The following is a 20,906-nucleotide window of genomic DNA, read 5'->3' as shown; positions in this document are numbered from 1 at the left end:
TTCAACAGCAAAAGAAAGAAAAAAAGCATAATTTCAAAAAGGTTTTTCACAACTTCATATTTGGAAGCTGAACACAATCTGTTGGGGGAGCTCAGTGGGTCGAGCAGCATCGGTGGTAGAAAAAGGGTTGACATTTTGGGCCGGAACCATTCTTAGGGACCAGAATGCAGTCTTGATGAAGGGTTCTGACCTGAAATGTCGACCATTCTTTTTCTCCCACTGTGTGGTGCGCTGTCATACAGAAAGCAGACCACAAGACTTAAAGACTGATCAGCAGGCTTTCTTCCACTTAAAGTCCCTGCTGCAGTTAGCTATGCTGGCTCCATGTGACTGATCTCGAGGGGCCGGATGTGGCTTATATCCCGGTGGATGATCGGCAGCCAACCGGGTGGGGCTTGGTCCATTCAGGTTGGCTGATTGACAGCCGGCCAGGTGTTGATGTCCTCCAGTGCTCTTCCTGCAGGTACACAGGTCGCCCCCTGCAGTAGGCTAGTGGTGTATCACCACATGATGCTCAACCCACTGTGTTCCTCTGGTAGATTATGTTTGGCTTCAAATTCCAGCATCTGTAGTCTCTGGTGTGTCTCAAATATTTTGAAATGGAATCACTGTATAATATTGAGAAATTTGCACTCACAAGCTCCTGCAAGCATAATATGGCAATGAAGAGATAAGTTTGATGCTGGTTGAGGGATAAATATTAACCAGGCTAATGGAATAATATCATGGGATCTTTACATCCACATGGAAGGATGAGAATATCTTGGGTTTAATATCTTATCAAAATCATGGGTCCTTAAACTATACGGTATTCCACTGAAGTGTCTTCACTTTGAATTCAGATCTCCGGAATACAACATCAATTATAGTACAGATGCAAATGTTCATTAACATTCAGCATCTAGAGGAGTATCATGCAATATCAAAGGGTGTTGAATCGGCTCCATTATGTTTGGCCTAATTATCATTTTGCTGACATCAATTTTGTGTTCAACCAGGAGGATGTATTTTATTGACACCTAAACTTTTGAGGAAGATCACTAAAGTCTGGGGAGTGCACGCTATTTAAGACTGATGTGGCACATTTGTGGATCAACAGCCTCCCTGGCATTACTCCTCCAACATGGGCTGGGGCTGTTTCTGGAATCAAGCATTTAAACTCACCTCTTTGGTTGAGTCAAAGAGGCAATGGAGAGTAGAGAGTGGAATCGGTAAATGACAAATGGTGAATAATTCAGGGAAAAGGGGGTACTTAGGTAAGTGTATCAGAGAGGAAAATCAGGTGGTGCATGTTCAAGTTTATTGTCAGGTGTACTGAGGTGCAGTGAGGAAGTTTGTATCTGCAAGTAGTTCAGCTTGTCAACCCATACATAGTACTCAGTAAAAGCACAGTACAGTGTTACAGAGAGAGAAAAGACACAGAGGCTGCAGATGCTGGAATCTGGAGATCAAAACAATCTGCTGGATCAAGCAGTGCCAGTGGGATAAAAAGAGTTGTTCATGTTTCAGGCCAGAATCCTTCATCTGGACTATTCAACTTGATAACGGGTTCTCACTTGAAACTTCTACCATTATTTTACTAGTGTGAGTTAGGTTCTGGACTCTGAAAGAAAATAGACTGTCCTTGAATCTGATTATGTGACCTTACACTCGTGAATCCTTTTCCCGATGCGGTTTGGGGTTTGGTGGGGAGTGAAGGGAGTATGGCCAGGGTGGGATGAGTCCACTGTATGTGTGACTGCTAAACAATGAGCAGAAGGCCTTCTTCCACTCCTCCTTACATATTTTGAAAGGTGTCCTTACCTTTTCACCTCTGGGACCACTGGGACCCGGCAAACCCTATTCAAAAAAATAAATTAAATTATTGGAGAAATAACATAGAACATTCAAAAAGTAGTTGTGACCTGTCCAGTTCAGAGGAGAAAGTGCTGGAGAAATTCAGCAGGCCACAGGAAATAAAAGGCAGTCGACATTTCGAGCCTGAGCCCGTTGTCAGTACTGCCTCTGGATGCTGTGTGACCTGCTGAGTTTCTCCAGCACTTTTTGTGTTTGGCACTAGACCACAGTATAAAATTTTTCTTGTTCACCTCCTTTGGAGGAGAGTGTATTATTTCATACAATAAACTGTCAAAATAATTCAGGTGTCTATTGGGAAAAGGGCACTTGAGTAGACAGAATTTGTTTGAATAGCTCACAAAGATACTGGAAAGTAGTGCCTGGTCCAGATTAACAATCAGGGTACTTCATTAAGAAGGAAGAATATTGAATAGTATGGTGCAGGACCAGACTCTTCAACATGATGTCTATGAGGGCTGTGAATTCCATCTGACTGGACATGGCCAGTATCCTTCCATCCCTTGCCTGTCTAAATACCTTTTACAAGGTGGTATCTCATCTGCTTCCAGCACCTCCCCTGGGGAGCTCATTCCAGGTATTTACCATTCTCTGTTAAAAAAAAATTTGCCTCACAAAACTCTCTTCAATTTTTTCCCTCTCATGTTTAACCTAACCCCTCAAGTATTCGACCCTATTCCCACCCTAGGAAAAAAGACTCCAACTATCGACCTTATCTCTTCCTCTTGTAATTTTATATCAGGTCTCATTTTAGCCATTGATGCTTCAGAACAGTGGGTATCAACCCTTTTTCTTTCCACTCACATACCACTTTAAGTAATCCCTTTGCCATCAGTGCTCTGATTAGTAAGGGATTGCTTAAGGTGGTATGTGAGTGCAAAGGGAAGGTTGAGAATCACTGCTCTAGACCCAATTGTTACTGAATATTTTGCTTGAGAAAAATTGTCATTGGCCCATTTCCTTTGGAGTTATGAAACCATGCACATAACGAGTCAATTAGGTACAATTACAACAGTGGTTTTCAAACTTTTTCTTTCCACCCACATACCACCTTAAGCAATCCCATACTAATCACAGAGCACCTATGGAATAGGGAATTCTTAAAGTGGTAAGTGAGCGGAAGGAAAAAGGTTGAGAACCACTGCTCCAGAAAAAAACAAACCAACTTTATCCAACCTCTCCTTATAGCTGGAGCACTCTAAGCCAGACAAGATTCTGGTGAACCTCTTCTGCACCCTTTCCAAATTTTCTATATCCTTACTATAATGTAGTAACCAGAACTGCACACAATACTCCACATGGTATAAGCATAGTTTTGTACAGCTGCAACATGGCTTTCTGACATTTTATATTTAATAAAATATTAATTTATATTTAACCAATAAAGGCAAACATGTAATATGCCCTCTTTACTTCCCTATCTACTTGTGTGGTCACATTCAGGGGTCAGTTGACCTAACATCCAAATGCTTTTGATCATTGTCTTCAATTGAGCATTGGCAACCTTCTGCTGCAAAGAATCCCAAAGATTCACAATGTCTCTTTACTTCCATTGTAAATGGTCAAACTCTCTTCAGGAGATGATGTTCCCCAGTTCTCGACTCCTCCACCAGGAAAAGTATTTAGCAGCGTAGATGGTGGGAGGAGAAATTCTCTATTATATGGGGGTACATATACCTAGTCTCCTCAATCTCTCCTCTGGATTGTCCTTCCCCTCGCATTAACTGTGTTACTCGATGTAAAACCCAAAGGTAGTTATTTAGTCTTTTAGTTGATGCTTTAAACATGCATATTCACAGGGTTGTGCACCTTGCTCTGCTTCTCAAACAATATTTGCTCTAATGACTTCAATGGAACGAAAATTTGAATTTTGTTGTAATGTTCACAGCTTCAGGCACGTTAAGCATGGGTGTCAGAGGGCTAATTTTTAACTGACTCTCTAAATCTATGAGCATAAGAGTTTATTGTCATATTCATAAGTACAATGTACACAATTCTTACCCGCTGTAGCTACACAGGTGCACAAGATCTTTAATATTGCACTATACTTCACAATTTTAGGATTGATGGAGAAATTTCTTTAGCCAGAAGGTGGTAAATCTGTGGAATGTGTTGCTACAGGCAGATATCAATTGGTTCTTGATTTGCTAGGATATCAAAAACTATGGGGACAAGGCTGAGAAGTGGGGCTGAGTAGGAAAATGGATTAACTTGTGATTGAATGATGGGGCAGACTCAATGGGTTAAACAGCCTATTTCTATGCCTTATGGTGTTATATTCAGGTAAATGACAAAACTAACATCTTTTCTCGAGCTTCAATCTCACCATATTCACAAATCACATGGCCTTGTACTTTTCATCTATCCTCATTTACTTCACCAAATGCTCCATATCCAACATTCCCCTGCTCTACATTCTTACACTGCAAATAAAAAGTGGTCTCCTAATTTATTATTTTCCAGATCTCATTGTGCCCTCTATCTCAGTCTTACTGTCCCAATATTCCTTTTGTATCATCTTTCAAAGGACAAACTTCGGTATCGCCTTGATCACTGGTTCTTGATTGACTTCAGCTTATCTGTCACCCATTTGCACCTGCTGCTGTTCTGACCTCAGACTCCTGACCTGTAAGAAAAGTGATGAAATTGGAACAATACTTACAACTGATCCCAGAACACCAGGTGATCCAATTTGTCCTCTTTCTCCCTAAGGACAGAAATATTTTTTTTATATTTTTTTATTTTTCACACCATAAATCACATTAACCATGATACACATTTTTTCCTTTTCACACATATACAATGTCATTTTCTCCCCCCCCCCCCTCCTTCCCTCCCACCCTCCCCACCTCCCCCCTCCTGTCCATTTAAGGTATAAAATCTAGGATACATTAAACCAGTCAGACAATGTTGTCATTCAATAAAAATACACCAGAAATTCCACTGAGTCCATTCTTTTCATTTCCTTTTCCTTCCGTTAACTTAGGTAGTGATTGTCCCCGGTAGGTTTTCGCTATTGTGTTTAATATAAGGCTCCCATATTTGTTCGAATATTTCAATATTATTTCTTAAACTATATGTTATTTTTTCTAATGGAATACATTTATTCATTTCTATATACCATTGTTGTATTTTCAAATTATCTTCCAATTTCCAGGTTGACATAATACATTTTTTTGCTACGGCTAGAGCTATCTTAACAAATCTTTTTTGTGCATCCTCCAAATCAATTCCAAATTCTTTGTTTTTTATGTTACTTAGGAGAAAGATCTCTTGATTCTTTGGTATTTTGTTTTCTGTTATTTTATTTAATATCTGATTGAGATCTTCCAAAAATTTTTCTACTTTTTCACATGTCCAGATTGCATGAATTGTTGTTCCCATTTCTTTTTTACATCGAAAACATCTATCAGATACTGTTGGGTCCCATTTATTTAACTTTTGAGGTGTAATGTATAGCCTGTGTATCCAGTTATATTGTATCATACGTAACCTCGTATTTATTGTATTTCTCATCGTTCCAGAGCACAACTTCTCCCATGTTTCCTTTTTTATCTTTATATTTAAATCTTGTTCCCATTTTTGTTTAGTTTTACCATTTGTTTCCTCATTCTCCTTTTCTTGCAGTTTAATATACATATTTGTTATAAATCTTTTGATTATCATTGTATCTGTAATCACATATTCAAAGTTACTTCCCTCTGGCAAACTCAAACTGCTTCCTAATTTATCCTTCAAGTAGGATCTCAATTGGTAATATGCCAGTGCTGTATCTTGAGTTATATTGTATTTATCTTTCATTTGTTCAAAGGATAATAATCTATTTCCTGAAAAACAATTTTCTATTCTTTTAATCCCTTTTTTCTCCCATTCTCTAAAGGAAAGGTTATCTATTGTAAAAGGGAGTAACTTGTTTTGCGTCAATATTAGTTTTGGTAATTGATAATTTGTTTTATTTCTTTCTACATGAATCTTCTTCCAAATATTGAGTAGATGATGTAATACTGGAGAACTTCTATGTTGTACCAATTTTTCATCCCATTTATATAATATGTGTTCAGGTGTCTTTTCCCCTATTTTATCTAATTCTAATCTAGTCCAATCTGGCTTTTCCCTTGTTTGATAAAAATCTGATAGGTATCTTAATTGTGCGGCTCTATAATAATTTTTAAAGTTTGGCAGTTGTAAGCCTCCTTGTTTATACCATTCTGCTAATTTATCTAGTGCTATCCTCGGTTTCCCCCCTTTCCATAAAAATTTCCTTATTATTTTCTTTAACTCCTTGAAGAATTTCTCTGTCAGTTGTATTGGCAATGCCTGAAATAGGTATAATATCCTTGGAAAAATGTTCATTTTAATACAGTTTATCCTAAGGTCAGAAATATTGAGCCATCATTCTGTTAGGCAAGAGTAGCTTAACATTTGTGGTGCAGCAGTAATTTGGTGCTTTATAAAAAGGGAAACCAGACACATTGGGAATTAGTTCCATATCATGGATGCATTGATCTGCTTGGCATCATCACTAGAAAGACCACAAGGGGAGAGTCACGGTCATTCACTCAGTTACAGTCTGTCCTGTCGTAAATCTATTTGTTCAGGGCACAGATTTGTTCCTTTTGTTTTTTCCCTGTTCAATAACAAAATACACTGCCCAATTACTGAACTTAACAGGTTTCCTTTTTTAGTTGAGAGAAAGACAAAAAAATTGAGCGTAAGGAAGGGTGATTAACAAAAGGAGAAAAATAGATGTGGATAAACAGCAAGCAATAAAGTGAATAAAGAAAACAAAAGGAAGGAAAAGATTTTTAAAAAGTGGAAGACAGTGAGGGATGACAGCCCTTCACAACCTCAGGTCATTTTATATTCTACAAAGTATTTGTAAAGTGGAGTAACTCTTGTAACCTAGAAACCAAACTTTATGAAGCCTCACTGACCTTAAACAAATAGATATCACTTACCTTGAGGCCTGGTAATCCAGGTGTCCCCCTCTCTCCCTGCAAATAGGAAACAACATAATTGATCACAAGCCTTTTCTGTACTGTCCATTTATTTGACTAGTTGGAGGGAAATGAGCAGACAGGTATTTTCTCTAAAATCGATCACCATCTTACGATGTGACAGATACTCTGCAATTCTCATGAAGCCTTGGGGGATAAAAGGTTTGTTGATGACTGTCCAAACACAGAGAAGAATATGCTACAGGTGCAGCACTAGTCTATTAGTGCAGCTTGAGACACCTTGCAAAGGCCTCATATCAACCAAGTAGCCACAAGCAATGTTATGTCAGTAAGCTTAAGGCTCCTTCAATGACTGATCCATAAATGGGAAACAGGAACTGGGGACAGTATCCCAGTTCAGGTAGAGGATGGGAATTGCATGGCTGCCACTGGAGTATCTGGACATTCTACCAAACAATCTAATCTGTAGCAGGTATGGTGCTACATTGCCGGGAACAATAAACATCCTTGTGGCTTACCCACAATTTCACCTCAACCACAACTTCCCAAACAAGTCTGATTTATAACGAGGAGCCAGTCTGGACTTGACATCAGCTCCTAGTGATTGTTCCCTCATTGGACAGGGTTGGGTCGGAACGCAAGGTCAAGGAGATAGGATTTTGTGTCCAAACCAATTGACCTCCTGGCATGAACACAATCTGTAACTGCCCTCAAGAAGGCAGTGGTGAGCTATCTTCTTGAACTTCACAGGTGGCTTTGATGAAGTTGCTTCCGCAGTGCTGACGACACAGGACAGACTACAGATGCTGGAATCTGAAGCAACAAACAATCTTCTCGAGGAACTCACCAGGTTAAGCACCATTAGTGGGAGAGAATGAATGGTCAACATTTTGGATAGGAACACTTTATCAAGTCATCAACTCTTCATCAGTCTTGATGAAAAGTTCCATCTTGAAATGTTCACCATGTATTTTTCTCTCACTGATGCTGCTCAACCCATTGAGTTCCTCCAACAGATCCTTTGATCCTCCCAGTGTTGTGGCAGGATTGAGATTCAGTGGTGAAAGACTGGTGACATATCTCAGAGTCAGATCTGTGGGTGACTTGGAGGGTACCTTGCAAATGAAGGTGCTTCTATGCACATCACCCTCATTTTTGTTGTGGAGGTCATAACGTACTATCAGACCAGCCTAGGCAGTGCACTTCCGTAAACTTATGTTCAGTCAAGCTCCCCTCTAAAGAGTGATACACAGAAGAGAAGGGGAGGATGTACACTTACCCGGAATCCTGGGGAACCAGTTTCTCCTGGTTGACCTCTGTCTCCCTGTTCATTAAATACAACAGCAAGAACATGCAACAAACTGCATTAATAAAGCTGTTATTATCTACATTTTGGAACATTTCATTTAACACTGCTTTCTGCCAATTCTTTTCACAAGAGATTATGGGATTTGACTATAATTTTACATTCCTTATTCTCCATCTTTTGAACAATAAATAAACTCTGAGAGACCAGCACCATTGGCTTATGGAATTCTCCAAGCATCTAGCATGGTTAACCCATGACATCCTCATTGGTCCTCCCAGAACTTTACTCTCTATCTTCTCACTGTTACCAGAATGTTAAGATAACTTTCTATTTACAGAAACAGCAAAATTTGCTTTGCACTGCCAGCATTTTCATAATTTTATCCCAGATTTTAAAATCTTTTTTTATTTTTTTTCCTTGTTTTTATCTTCAATGGGCTGTGCTCAATAAAAAATGAATGCAGTGAACTATTTGCTGCGCTTGAACTTGATTTACGAACTTAAACACACGGACTTATGAGGGATAGTCACAGCCTGAGTTTGTGTGGGGAGGTCACGTCTCACAAATTTGAGGTGTTTTTGAGGAGTTGAAGAAGCTGAATGGGCAATGGATGCTGTCGATGTGAATTATAGGAAACCATATGACAAAGTTCCTCATGGGCAGAAGATTAAGGCACACAAGATATATGTTGAGTTATTATATTGATCCAAAATTGGCTTGAACCTAGAATAAATGGGAAAAAAATGGCTGTAAAGGCAGCGCTGCCAGTGGTGCAGACCTGGAGAGAGTGGGAAACAGAGACACAGAGCTCCTCCACAGGTTTCAACCACCCTCTTCTAAAACCGGTGGCTCTAAAGAGGCTTGAACAGCCTATTAAAGGAGCTGATAGCATTTTTATTTAAAATCCTGCAGCTGTGAAGTCTGTGCCCAATATTGTGGCAACTTTGCTGGCAGCAGCCTCCAGAAGAGCATCGGACTGGCACAGGGCACCAGAAACAGGAAGGAACACCCCCTGTTAAGAATGAGAAGCATAGGAAATGGCCCTGCAGGACAGTGACCATGGCAACGAGGGACCCACACAGACTGCAGGCTGATGGTGACTTTCAGTCAAAGAAGTCACAAGGCTGCAGACTGCTGGAGAGTGGTTCATGGGAACCAAGTATTGAAACTGAGATTTGAAAGGGTGTTGAGGGCAAGAAGGGCTCCCAAAGGCTTCCTGATTGTATTAGAAGTTTGGATCTGGTGCTCAGGTTGTCAGCAGATAGAACGGGGGTCTATGTGGCTGCAGAGGCTGTGGGAGCGCTGGAGGAAAATCCGCAGACACTTGGTGACTCTGAAGGGCCTCTCTATTGCTTCTCTTTCTCTATCTGTAAGGGGACCAGGCAATACTAATGGTGACTCTTTGCCTTGAGCAGACGAAAGAAGATTTTGAGTAATATTACATTTTCTGATTTATTACATGACAGTAAAAGAATCTTGAATATTTAAAGGTAGTGGTGGAGAGGTGTTACTGAAAATATACTGTATATGACTTGGATAAGAATGTCAATTATTGGTAAAAATTAGTATCTCACAAAGAAATTCACCATTTAAATATGTAGAAGAGCAAAAAGATATTTTACTTACTTGGAGATACCTTTTAAACTCCTCAGAGACAGTAAGGGGTTGTCTATGAGTTTTTTGTTAAAATGATGTTTTTACTATTGATAAACATCCTTGAGCCTATTTTATAAATATAGAGTGTTGTTTAGAACAGGCCCCTTGGTCACTGTGTCTGCATTGACCATGGAGCCAATCTAATTCCAGAGTTGATGGAGATTAATCTGGAAAGATGTGAGGCGAGGTGTTTTGGGAGATCAAATGTAAGGGGAAACAAATAGTAAAATCTTTTGGGCTATCAATGCACTGAGAGATCGTGGTGTCCTGAGCTTCATGGAAATGACAACACAAGTAGATGGGTGACAAAAAAGGAACATGACTTGGGAAGGCCACTGAATAGAAAAGTTGTAAAAATCATTTAGCAGTTGCATAAAATTTTGTTGAGGCCACATTTGGAGTATTTCATGCAGTTCTGGTTACTCCATTAAAAGAATGATGTGGAGGCTATGGAGAGAGTGCAGAAAAGGCTCACTGAGATGATGTCTGGATTGGAGTGTATTAGCAATAAAGACATTGGAACAACTTCAGTATTTGTTTACTTTGGTATATCAATGGCTGATAGGCAATCTATTATAAAATAGAGGGTTGATAAGAGCCTTTTACTCATAAGTAGAAATTCCAAATGCTAGAAGGCATAGATTTATGGTGAGAGTGGGAAACTTAAAAGGAGAATTACAAAGCAAGTACTTTTTTACATAGTGGCTTGTGTTTGCTAACTGTTGCCAGGAGAGGTGGTGGAAGTAGATATGATACCGGCATTTAAGAGGCATGCACATGAACAATCAAGGGATACAGATCGGATGCAGATAGATGGAATTAATTAGATTGGCTCCATGGTCAACGCAGACACAGTAGTCAAGGGGTCTGTTCTAGATAAGACTCCATAATTATAAAAAGGGCTAAAGAGGACATTTAATGATATAGTGATGTGAAGGACAGTTACAAAATTTTCACATTTAACTGATCAGGCATGATTGCTGGCAGTCCTGGTTAATTTCCACATTCCTGTTAATCTGCAGTGAGAAATTCACCAATAGTCCTACCACATAATCCAGGCCCATTGAGACTATAGTCTCTCCCAAATCACTTTTTGCCAGACCAAAAATGCAGCAAACTGCAATATTCACATCTCATTAATTAGATCCAAGGCCCCGTACCAGCACTAATCTCTCCAAACACTACTGGCTCAGGAATTCTATCGATAACTGCAATATAACAAATGATGTTCATCTTAATCAGAATAAAGAAAATAAAGTGTACTGAAGTTGGTTCTGGAACACTTGCCTTTTCACCTTGTTCACCTTGAGGACCTCTTGGACCCTAAAAAAAAAGGAAATGAACATTAAAACTTGTTATGATTTGAAACTTTATACATGAAGTAAAAGAAAAATACATTTCTGGGTGCCCTATTGAAATTTTCCTTGGGTCTCTTCTGACCATGACAGACCCAAGTTCATTTGCACTCTAACCAACACATACACATGCACCTACACTTGCTCTCAAACCACAATGCATACCTAATAAAAATAGCTGAAGTCCTGTTTAGAAAGGTTCAGTTGTCCCTAAGCATTCAATCCAAATTTAAGGAGTAATATCATCCCAGATGGTTTTTTTTAATTGAATGGCCTTATTTTAATTTGAAGGGTTGTGCCCCTAACCCCCACCTCTTTGTCCAATTTCCCCACTGGAGAAGAACTTCCTCCGTGTCTATCCCAAGAAATCCCTTCACATTACCCGTGCTTCCTGACAAACATTCCTTCTTCCAATGTTTCTCTTTGTCAGATCCACTAGCTGAGATGAGATAGAAGGAAGAATATCCAGAACTTCTCTCCTCACTTATTTAACAGAGTCGTCACCCCTGCCATTTCTTGAGATTTGCAACATCACTAACCCGGTCACCTGGTTCTCCTGGACGACCTGGTGGTCCTGGGAAGCCCTCACCCACACTTCCCTGGAAAGAAAGAAAGAAAATTACTGAATTGTTTTTCACAAATGACATTTCTTAACTGTTGATTTTTCAAAGGTCAAATTTATTGTCAGAGTATATACGTGACATCACATACAATCCTGAGATTCTTTTTCCTGCAAGCCAGGCAGAATTTCTACTTATTGGTAACTGTATTTCCAGCCACTGTGCTTTCAGTTCCACACACATTCTCTGGTTTGTTTTCATAAAGCTCAGTTCTTAATCCAACCACTTCTGGACCAGCTGTCTGCACTGGAACTCATCTTACAGTATGCACTAACCTCTTTCCATCTCTGACCAATCAACTCCATTGTGTGGTGATTGAAACATACAATACACTAAAGGAACAGGCCCTTCAGCCTGCAGTAATCATGATGCCCAAATTAAACTAAAACACTACTGCTTGCACTTGATACTTATCCTCTATTCCCTACAAATTCTGTTCCTGTTCAGATACAGCAAGAGTTTTGGTGTATATGCACAATGTACGATGTATGTAACAATAAGCTTATCATATGCATGTGTCCATACAGCAACCTTTTAAATGTTACTGTTGTATCTGCTTCTACCACCCACCCTGGCAGCCCATTCTGACACCTGCTATCCTGTGTGGTAAACTTGCCCTGCATATTTCCTTTACCTTTCCCCACTCTCACCTTAAGCACATGCCCTCTAATGTGACATTTTTATCCTGAGTGAGGATTTGCTGGGATAGGTGGAATGTTTCCAAAATGGGATGTTGAGGGAAGTTCACTGAGCTCATTTAAGAAACAGCTAGTCAGGAAGATGAGGGTTTATTTTATCCCAAAAAGCTTAAATCAAGCAATAGATAGCCTAATTTAGCTGGAAGAGTGAAGGTGCCTTTCTAAAAGTCTTGTTCCTTGCTCATGGAAAGAATCGGTTTTACCTTATCCCCTTTCTGTCCTGCAATCCCTTGTGATCCTCTGGGTCCAGAACTCCCTGTCTCACCAGGACGCCCCTTGAATGAAAAGATATAGTTATTTCTAATTGGTAATATGTTGAGATTGTCTTACTTTTCAACAGTATTCCCAATGATTGACATACTCACTGGTGCACCAGGCTCTCCTTTCTGACCCGGTCCACCCTCTGAAGATCCTGGATACTGTGGGAAAAGTCAAGTATTCAATCAGACTCAAACCTGCTTTTGTACTAAATGAGATATCCTCCCCTGTACCATGATAATTCCATGTGAAGGTAGAAGTATGGGGAGTCCAGGAAACCTGTCACCAAACATGACATCAACCATGATCTGCATAATCCTGACAAGAGGTTATTGGTGAAGATGACTAAGGTACAGACAGGAGATGAAAAACAAAAATCATACTGATCTATAATCATTCCTCTTGTAGCTTTATTAAGGTATGCAGAGTATTGAAACCGCTGTCATCTCTATCAAGGAACCAAATAAGTATAATGATTCAAGTAGGGTGGACCATCATTGTTGGGTCTTTAGTCCCTGCCTAAGCAAATTTGGAACTCCCTAATCACGGTGGAAGAGATTGGCCTTCAGGATTAAAGAAAGTAGCTCATCTTCATTTTTGGGAAGTGCAACAGATGCTAGTATTACCAGTTCTGCCCAGAAGGCAGAAATCCATTTTTAAAATTAAATTTTGGCCTCATCCAGGGAAACGTGAGTTGGGATCAAGTTAGATAGAGAATCCAGGCTCAGGGTACACTCATTGATAACATGATGATATTTTGAAGCTTTACCTGTACATCAGATCTCAACACATTCTGGAGTAGGGGAAGTGGAGAGGGAGAATGGAGAACAGTTTGTAAACTCGGATTCCTGAAGTATTCATCCAGACTGGAATTAATATCATATGATGGTAAAGTTGTGCTGAGATCCAGTCAACTCTAAACCACAATAGAAGTTTGTTCTGTGGCACGTGTTAAATGTGTAACTTGTAGCACCTTCAAGAAAACTGAATTTCAGATACAGAGAACAGGCCTCAATCATTGCATATTTTACTTTATAAATCTAGGTCAAATTTCTAGCCAAGATCATCTGAGAGACTGAGAGGGTGATAGACAGGAGACACAGGGAAGCCATTACACCGAGTATGCAGGAGGACGGTATCAAGGTGACAGTCAGGAGAGGGAAAGAGAATAGAGAGGTAATGCAGGGTACACCTCTGGCCATTCCCCTCAGCAACAAGTATACCCCTTTGAATATTGCTGGGAGGGATGACCTATCTGGACCAGGCAGCAGTCAGACCAATACCACTGTGGTCAATTCTGAGCCTCAGAAGGAAAGGGTGGTCAGGTAGAGCAATAGACATAAGGGACTTTATAGATAGGAGATTCTGTGGCAGCAAAAGGGATTCCAGGATAATGTGTTGCCTCCTCAGTGCTCAGGTCCAGAATGTCTCTGAGTATTTGCAGAATATTTGTAAAAGGGAGGGTGAGCAGCCAGACATTGTGGTGTATCTTGGTACCAATGACATGGAACAGGAGTGGGGTGGTGGTCCTGCAAAGTAGGTTTAGGGAATTAGGAAAGAGGTTGAAGAGCAAGACCTCCAAGGTGGTAATCTCTGAATTACTCCTGGTGCCATGAGCTAGGGAAGGCAATGGAGACAAAAGTGTGGCTGAGGAGATGGTGCAGTGGGCAGGGTTTTAAGTTCTTGGATCATTGGAAACATTTTTGGGGACAGAATAATCTGTACAAGTGGGACGGGTTGCACCTGAACTGGAGGAAAACTAATATCCTGGCAGGGAGGTTTGCTAATGCAGTTGGGGAGGGTGAGAGGTGGTTAAACTAGATTCATGGGGGGGGGGGTAAATGGGGAAGGCGGGGAACCAAAGTGGTGGCAGAGGAAGAGCTGGCTTGTGCACAACTAGGGACAGCTGATTGGGAGTTTGTGTGAAAGGACACAGAGCAAAATTTCAGTTACAATGGAACAGGGACACAGAGTCAAATAAAGGGCAAAAGGTTTTATATTTAAAAGCACACAGCATAAGAAATAAAGTGGATGATCTTGTAGTAAGAAACCCCTAAAAAAGGAAAAAAAACACAAAAATGTATTGATTAATAAAAAGAGTACTATTTCCATCTATTATACAGGAAACGGCCTTTGCCAATAAGTGGCACATGGCTTTGGAAGGGAAGGACAAAAAGTCCACCCCACCCCACCCCCCCCCCCCCCCACCTAGATAGAATATATAAAACATATTTATCAGTCCATCAAGCATGGTAAACTTCTTCAAGATCTTTGTTCACTTGATTATCATCAATCGATTCTCGGTACTCCAACATCTAAGATCTGTCTCGTGACCTATTTTGCTCAATTTAGATTGTTGAAGAGGGTAACTTTTATTACCGTCTTATTTATTATTAGGCAATGAATTAGCAAACACCAAAGCTTCATCTTCATCAGTTTAAAAAAAACCATCATTGAAATTCTCCATTAAAGACTTTAAGTACAGTTGAGTATCGAAAGGCAAATTTGTATCCTTTTTTTCCATAGAACAGATTTTGCTGGATTATATTCTTTTCTTCTTTTAACAATAGCCACACTCAAATCTGCATAGAAAAATATTCTGTTGTTCCCAATGGTTAAAGGACCTTGTTGTTTCCTAGCATTTTGGACTGTCAATCTTAACATCATTTCTTTATCTTGACAATGTAAACATCCAATTAAGATAGAGCGTGGTGTCTGTCCTGGAAACAGCTCTATGAGCTGTATCAAATTCCAAACCGTTAGGAAAATTTTCAGGATCTAAAACTTCAAGAATCCATCTTTGAAAAAACTGTACTGGATTAGGACCTTCAAAATCTTCAAGTAGCCTAACCATTTTTACATTGTTCCTAAGACTTTGATTCTCCAATACATCAATTTTTTGTAAAAGATCCTTCCTTTGAACTTCCCAAGCTGTAAAGGAATTTTCCATTTTATTAACTGTATCTTTACATTGTCCTACATCAAAGCGACAGTCTTGAAAATCCTCAATTTTCCGAACTTTGGCTTTAACCTTATCCACAGCCTTATCATATTTTTCTGTATCAGTTTTAATAGTAGTCATTTCACTTTTAATATATTCAAATTCTGAATTAAATTGAACCTTAACAGAAACAAATTCTTGATTAATTTGATTAGACAGTGATTGAATTTGTTGTGAGATCAAAGTAAATTGATTTGAAGGATCTAGATTGAGTAGCTCGAGAGGTTTCAAATATACCTTCTTGCAAAGCTTGTATGCATTGGGGCCTGTATCCACGATCTACCAATTCCTCACCCTCCAAACCTTGTAAATCCTTCTTCTCATGCGCAAATGCTCCTGTGATGCCAGTTCAGGAACTCTCTTCCTCACTCCAGTGCCATCTTCGTTGGCTCCCCGAGGAAGTGGCGCTGGAATAACATAGGCTTCGGCCATTGTCTGTCGGGCTGTCCTCGGAGAGAGAGGAAGCGAGTCGGCAGGATTGATCACTAAGGTAGGCCTCATCTCTTCAATCATACTAACCTCTTTAGTAGTTGGGTTTTTTTTGCAGCTTGAGCTTTTGATTTTTTTTCATAGCCATTGTAAGGTTTAAAATCAGTAATTTTTTAGCAAAGTTTTTCTATTTGGGTTTTAATTAATTCTGCCAGGAGAGGCGTATTTTCACATCTCCAACCTACACCATCAAAGACCCACCCCCCCATGACTGCAGTACAGCTACAAATTGGCAGCTATGATGCTGTGGCCATCATGGAGTCATGGCTAAAGGATGTATGTCCAAGGATATACAGTTTATTAAAAGGATAGACAAGTAAGCAGAGGGGGTGTTGTGTCTCTGTTGGTAAAGAATAACATGAAATCATTAGAAAGAAGTTACATAGAATCAGAAGAAAAAGAACTAATTATGGGTTGAGTTAAGGGTAAAATGACACTGTTGCAGTTATAGACAGACCTTCAAACAGTAGCCAGAATGTTGTCAACAAATTACAATAGCAAATAGAAATTGTGTGTTGGAAGAATAATGTTATGATAGTCATGAGGGATTTTAACATGCAAGTGGATTGAAAAAACAAGGCTAGGACTGGATCTCAAGAGAGATGGATTTTTAGGAAAACTTGTTGATGAGCTCACTAGGAGGCCAGCTGTACTGGATTAGGTGTCGTGCAATGCACCAGAGGTGATTAGAGAGCTTAGAGTAAAGGACCTAGCTCATTGGCAGAGACGTCGCCACGACTTGGGAGACAAAAAAATGGTGAGAGCCAGGGTGACGTCCGATACGTCTCCGCAACGTCTCCAGACAAGGTGACGACCGATTCACCCGAAAGTCACGAGGACATCGCTGCAACATCTCCAGCGGTTGCGGCGACATCTCCGGCCGTTTGCTGTGACATCTCTGCGACATCTCCAGCAGTCGTGGCAATGCCTCCACAACATCACCACGACGTTGCCGAGAGGTCACTAGGGGTCTCCGCAAGGTTGCGGAGACGTCGCCATGACTTCTCCCTGTCTATATATACCTAGATCTACAACTAGATCTATCATTCGCTTTTCAGATGTCAGACAGTCAAGAACTCTCACCATGGACATCAGCAATGAGGCTGTTATGCTGTTGGAGCAGGATCCCTACCTGAAGGATGAGTAGAAGGAGGCCTTGGCCCTCGTGCTGATAGCTCTGGCCGTGAACAAGGCAAAGGCCAGGGCTCAGGATAGGGCCAGAAAGGGTGTCAGGAAGGCAAAGACAGTGTGGGTACATGAGTGGCTCCTACAACGGCAACACCATGGCTGGTACGAGAAGCTAATGAAACACCTGGAAAAAGCATTTCAAATGTTGAAAGAGCATGAACAGAGTAGATGTAGAAAGGTTGTTTCCCACAGTGGGAGAGTCTAGGACAAGAGGGCACAACTTCAGGATTGAAGTTCATGAATGAATAATGGGGCAGACTTGATGGGCTGAATAGCCTATTTCTGGTCCTCTGTCATGGCCTTATGTTCACAGCATCTGATCAACTAAAACCATGTCAGCCAGAATCAAAGGCAAAGAAAATCAGAAGCAAATTAAGTGATCAGAAAAAAAAAATCAATTGTTGACCAAATAAATTATTCACTTACCTTCTCACCTGGATCTCCCTTCTCTCCCTGTAACAAAATGAGATAGGCTTTAAAAGGAAGAGATTCTATGAGCAACAATCACTGAAGAAGAGGAAATCATTCTTTATACAATATATGCAATAAAACACTAGGCTTTTCAGGTGCATTCTGCGCTAAGAATGTGCCTGAAGAAGCAGAAGCAACCCTTTAAATTGCTGATCAGGTGGCAGCATTTAAAGCACAACGCTGGCCACCTGAAAGGACAGCTGCGCTGGGATGTGCATCTGAGTGTATTCCGGCTCCTGTCTCTTGGACTGTCAATTCAGAATGGCTGGCTGTCAGCTGGGACAGCCAGCACAGGCCATCAGCGCGGGAACGTCCCCACACTGATCCCGCTACCAAGCTCTCTCCCCACTCATGAGGCTGAAGCGGACGGCCGGACGGCCGGCGGGAGAGGAGGAGGCTGGAGCGGCTGGCGGGTGAGTATGGCATTCAAGTCGGGTACCAGCATTGTTTCGGCCAGCACCCTTCTCCCCCGCCGGCCGCTCTAGTCCCCTGCTCTCCCGCTGGCCGCTCTAGTCCCCTTCTCTCCCGCTGGCCGCTCCAGTCCCCTTCTCCCCCGCCAGCCGCTCCAGCCCCCGTTCTCCCCCGCCGGCCGCACCAGCCCCCGTTCTCGCCCACCGGCTGCTCCAGCCACCGTTCCAACCATCCCCCCACCCCACCCCCCGCCCCGCCGGCCACTCTAGCCCTGCAGTCCCCATGCTGACAGCCCTGCCCCCATTCTCCCCCGCCGGCCGCTCCAGCCCCCATTCTCCCCCGCCGGCCGCTCCAGCCCCCATTCTCCCCCGCCGGCCGCTCCAGCCCCCATTCTCCCCCGCCGGCCGCTCCAGCCCCCATTCTTCCCCGCCAGCCGCTCCAGCCCCCATTCTCCCCCGCCGGCCGCTCCAGCCCCCATTCTCCCCCGCCGGCCGTTCCAGCCCCCATTCTCCCCCGCCGGCCGCTCCAGCCCCCATTCTCCCCCGCCGGTCGCTCCAGCCCCCATTCTCCCCCGCCGGCCGCTCCAGCCCCCGTTCTCCACCGCCGGCTCTCCAGTCCCCGTTCTCCCCCGCCAGCCACTCCAGCCCCCATTCTCCCCCGCCTGCTGCTCTAGCACTGCAGTCCCCATGATGACAGCCCTGTCCCCATTCTCCCCCGCCGGCCGCTCCAGCCCCCGTTCTCCCCCGCCGGCCGCTCCAGCCCCCGTTCTCCCCCGCCGGCCGCTCCAGCCCCCGTTCTCCCCCGCCGGCCGCTCCAGCCCCCGTTCTCCCCCGCCGGCCGCTCCAGCCCCCATTTTCCCCCACCGGACGTTCCAGCCCCCATTCTCCCCCGCCGGCCGCTCCAGCCCCCGTTCTCCCCCGCCGGCCCTCCAGTCCCCGTTCTCCCCCGCCAGCCACTCCAGTCCCCGTTCTCCCCCGCCAGCCACTCCAGCCCCCATTATCCCCCGCCTGCCGCTCTAGCACTGCAGTCCCCACGCTGACAGCCCTGTCCCCATTCTCCCCCGCCTGCCGCTCTAGCACTGCAGTCCCCACACTGACAGCCCTGTCCCCGTTCTCCCCCGCCAGCCGCTCCAGCCTCCATTCTCCCCCGCCGGCCGCTCCAGCCCACATTCTCCACCGCCGGCCGCTCCAGCCCCCGTTCTCCCCCGCCGGACCTCCAGTTCCCCTTCTCCCCCGCCAGCCGCTCCAGTCCCCTTCTCCCCCGCCGGCCGCTCCAGTCCCCTTCTCCCCCGCCAGCCGCTCCAGTCCCCTTCTCCCCCGCCGGCCGCTCCAGTCCCCTTCTCCCCCGCCAGCCGCTCCAGTCCCCTTCTCCCCCGCCGGCCGCTCCAGCCCCCATTCTCCCCCGCCTGCCGCTCTAGCACTGCAGTCCCCACACTGACAGCCCTGTCCCCATTCTCCCCCGCCGGCCGCTCCAACCCCCGTTCTCCCCCGCCAGCCGCTCCAGCCTCCATTCTCCCCCGCCGGCCGCTCCAGCCCCCATTCTCCACCGCCGGCCGCTCCAGCCCCCGTTCTCCCCCGCCGGCCGCTCCAGCCCCCATTCACCCCCGCCGGCCGCTCCAGCCCCCGTTCTCCCCCGCCGGCCCTCCAGTCCCTGTTCTCCCCCGCCAGCCACTCCAGTCCCCTTCTCCCCTGCCAGCCACTCCAGCCACCATTCTCCACCGCCGGCCGCTCCAGCCCCTGTTCTCCCCCGCCGGACCTCCAGTTCCCCTTCTCCCCCGCCAGCCGCTCCAGTCCCCTTCTCCCCCGCCGGCCGCTCCAGTCCCCTTCTCCCCCGCCAGCCGGTCCAGTCCCCTTCTCCCCCGCTAGCCGCTCCAGTCCCCTTCTCCCCCGCCGGCCGCTCCAGCCCCCTTCTCCCCCGCCGGCCGCTCCAGCCCCCATTCTCCCCCGCCGGCCGCTCCAGCCCCCATTCTCCCCCGCCGGTCGATCCAGCCCCCGTTCTCCCCCACCGGCCGCTCCAGCCCCCGTTCTCCCCCGCCGGCCCTCCAGTCCCCGTTCTCCCCCGCCGGCCCTCCAGTCCCCGTTCTCCCCCGCCGGCCCTCCAGTCCCCGTTCTCCCCCGCCGGCCCTCCAGTCCCCGTTCTCCCCCGCCAGCCACTCCAGCCCCCATTCTCCCCCGCCTGCCGCTCTAGCACTGCAGTCCCCACGCTGACAGCCCTGTCCCCATTCTCCCCCGCCTGCCGCTCTAGCACTGCAGTCCCCACGCTAACAGCCCTGTCCCCATTCTCCCCCGCCGGCCGCTCCAGCCCCCGTTCTCCCCCGCCGGCCGCTCCAGCCTCCATTCTCCCCCGCCGGCCGCTCCAGCCCCCATTCTCCCCCGCCGGCCCTCCAGTCCCCTTCTCCCCTGCCAGCCACTCCAGCCCCCATTCTCCCCTGCCGGCCGCTCCAGTCCCCTTCTCCCCCGCCAGTCGCTCCAGCCCCCATTCTCCCCCGCCGGCCTCTCCAGTCCCCTTCTCCCCCGCCGGCCGCCCCAGTCCCCTTCTCCCCCGCCGGCCGCTCCAGCCCCCTTCTCCCCCGCCGGTCGCTCCAGCCCCCATTCTCCCCCGCCGGCCGCTCCAGTCCCCTTCTCCCCCGCCGGTCGCT

The 20,906-nt window shown here is 44.8% G+C and overlaps 2 protein-coding genes across 2 annotated transcripts in view; both read right to left on the bottom strand.

The window, feature by feature from the left end:
- LOC138765292 (collagen alpha-1(VII) chain-like) overlaps positions 1-10,539 on the bottom strand; it is a 188,701-nt gene extending 178,162 nt beyond the window's left edge. Inside the window, exons 1-5 of the mRNA XM_069942338.1 lie at positions 10,457-10,539; positions 8,092-8,173; positions 6,813-6,848; positions 4,517-4,561; positions 1,804-1,839 (exon numbers count right to left, since the gene is read on the bottom strand). Coding sequence (XP_069798439.1) covers positions 1,804-1,839; positions 4,517-4,561; positions 6,813-6,848; positions 8,092-8,173; positions 10,457-10,539 — 282 coding nt within the window. The remainder of the gene's footprint in view (positions 1-1,803; positions 1,840-4,516; positions 4,562-6,812; positions 6,849-8,091; positions 8,174-10,456) is intronic.
- Positions 10,540-10,736: 197 nt separating this feature from the next.
- LOC138765291 (collagen alpha-1(VII) chain-like) overlaps positions 10,737-20,906 on the bottom strand; it is a 174,885-nt gene continuing 164,715 nt past the window's right edge. The window contains exons 42-47 of the mRNA XM_069942337.1: positions 17,813-17,839; positions 12,816-12,869; positions 12,654-12,725; positions 11,672-11,731; positions 10,938-11,100; positions 10,737-10,894 (exon numbers count right to left, since the gene is read on the bottom strand). Coding sequence (XP_069798438.1) covers positions 10,737-10,894; positions 10,938-11,100; positions 11,672-11,731; positions 12,654-12,725; positions 12,816-12,869; positions 17,813-17,839 — 534 coding nt within the window. The remainder of the gene's footprint in view (positions 10,895-10,937; positions 11,101-11,671; positions 11,732-12,653; positions 12,726-12,815; positions 12,870-17,812; positions 17,840-20,906) is intronic.

Source organism: Narcine bancroftii, chromosome 5, assembly GCF_036971445.1.
Source record: "Narcine bancroftii isolate sNarBan1 chromosome 5, sNarBan1.hap1, whole genome shotgun sequence".
Lineage (NCBI taxonomy): Eukaryota > Metazoa > Chordata > Chondrichthyes > Torpediniformes > Narcinidae > Narcine > Narcine bancroftii.
Note: the sequence above shows the minus strand (reverse complement) of the source record. Positions and strands in the feature narration are given on the sequence as shown.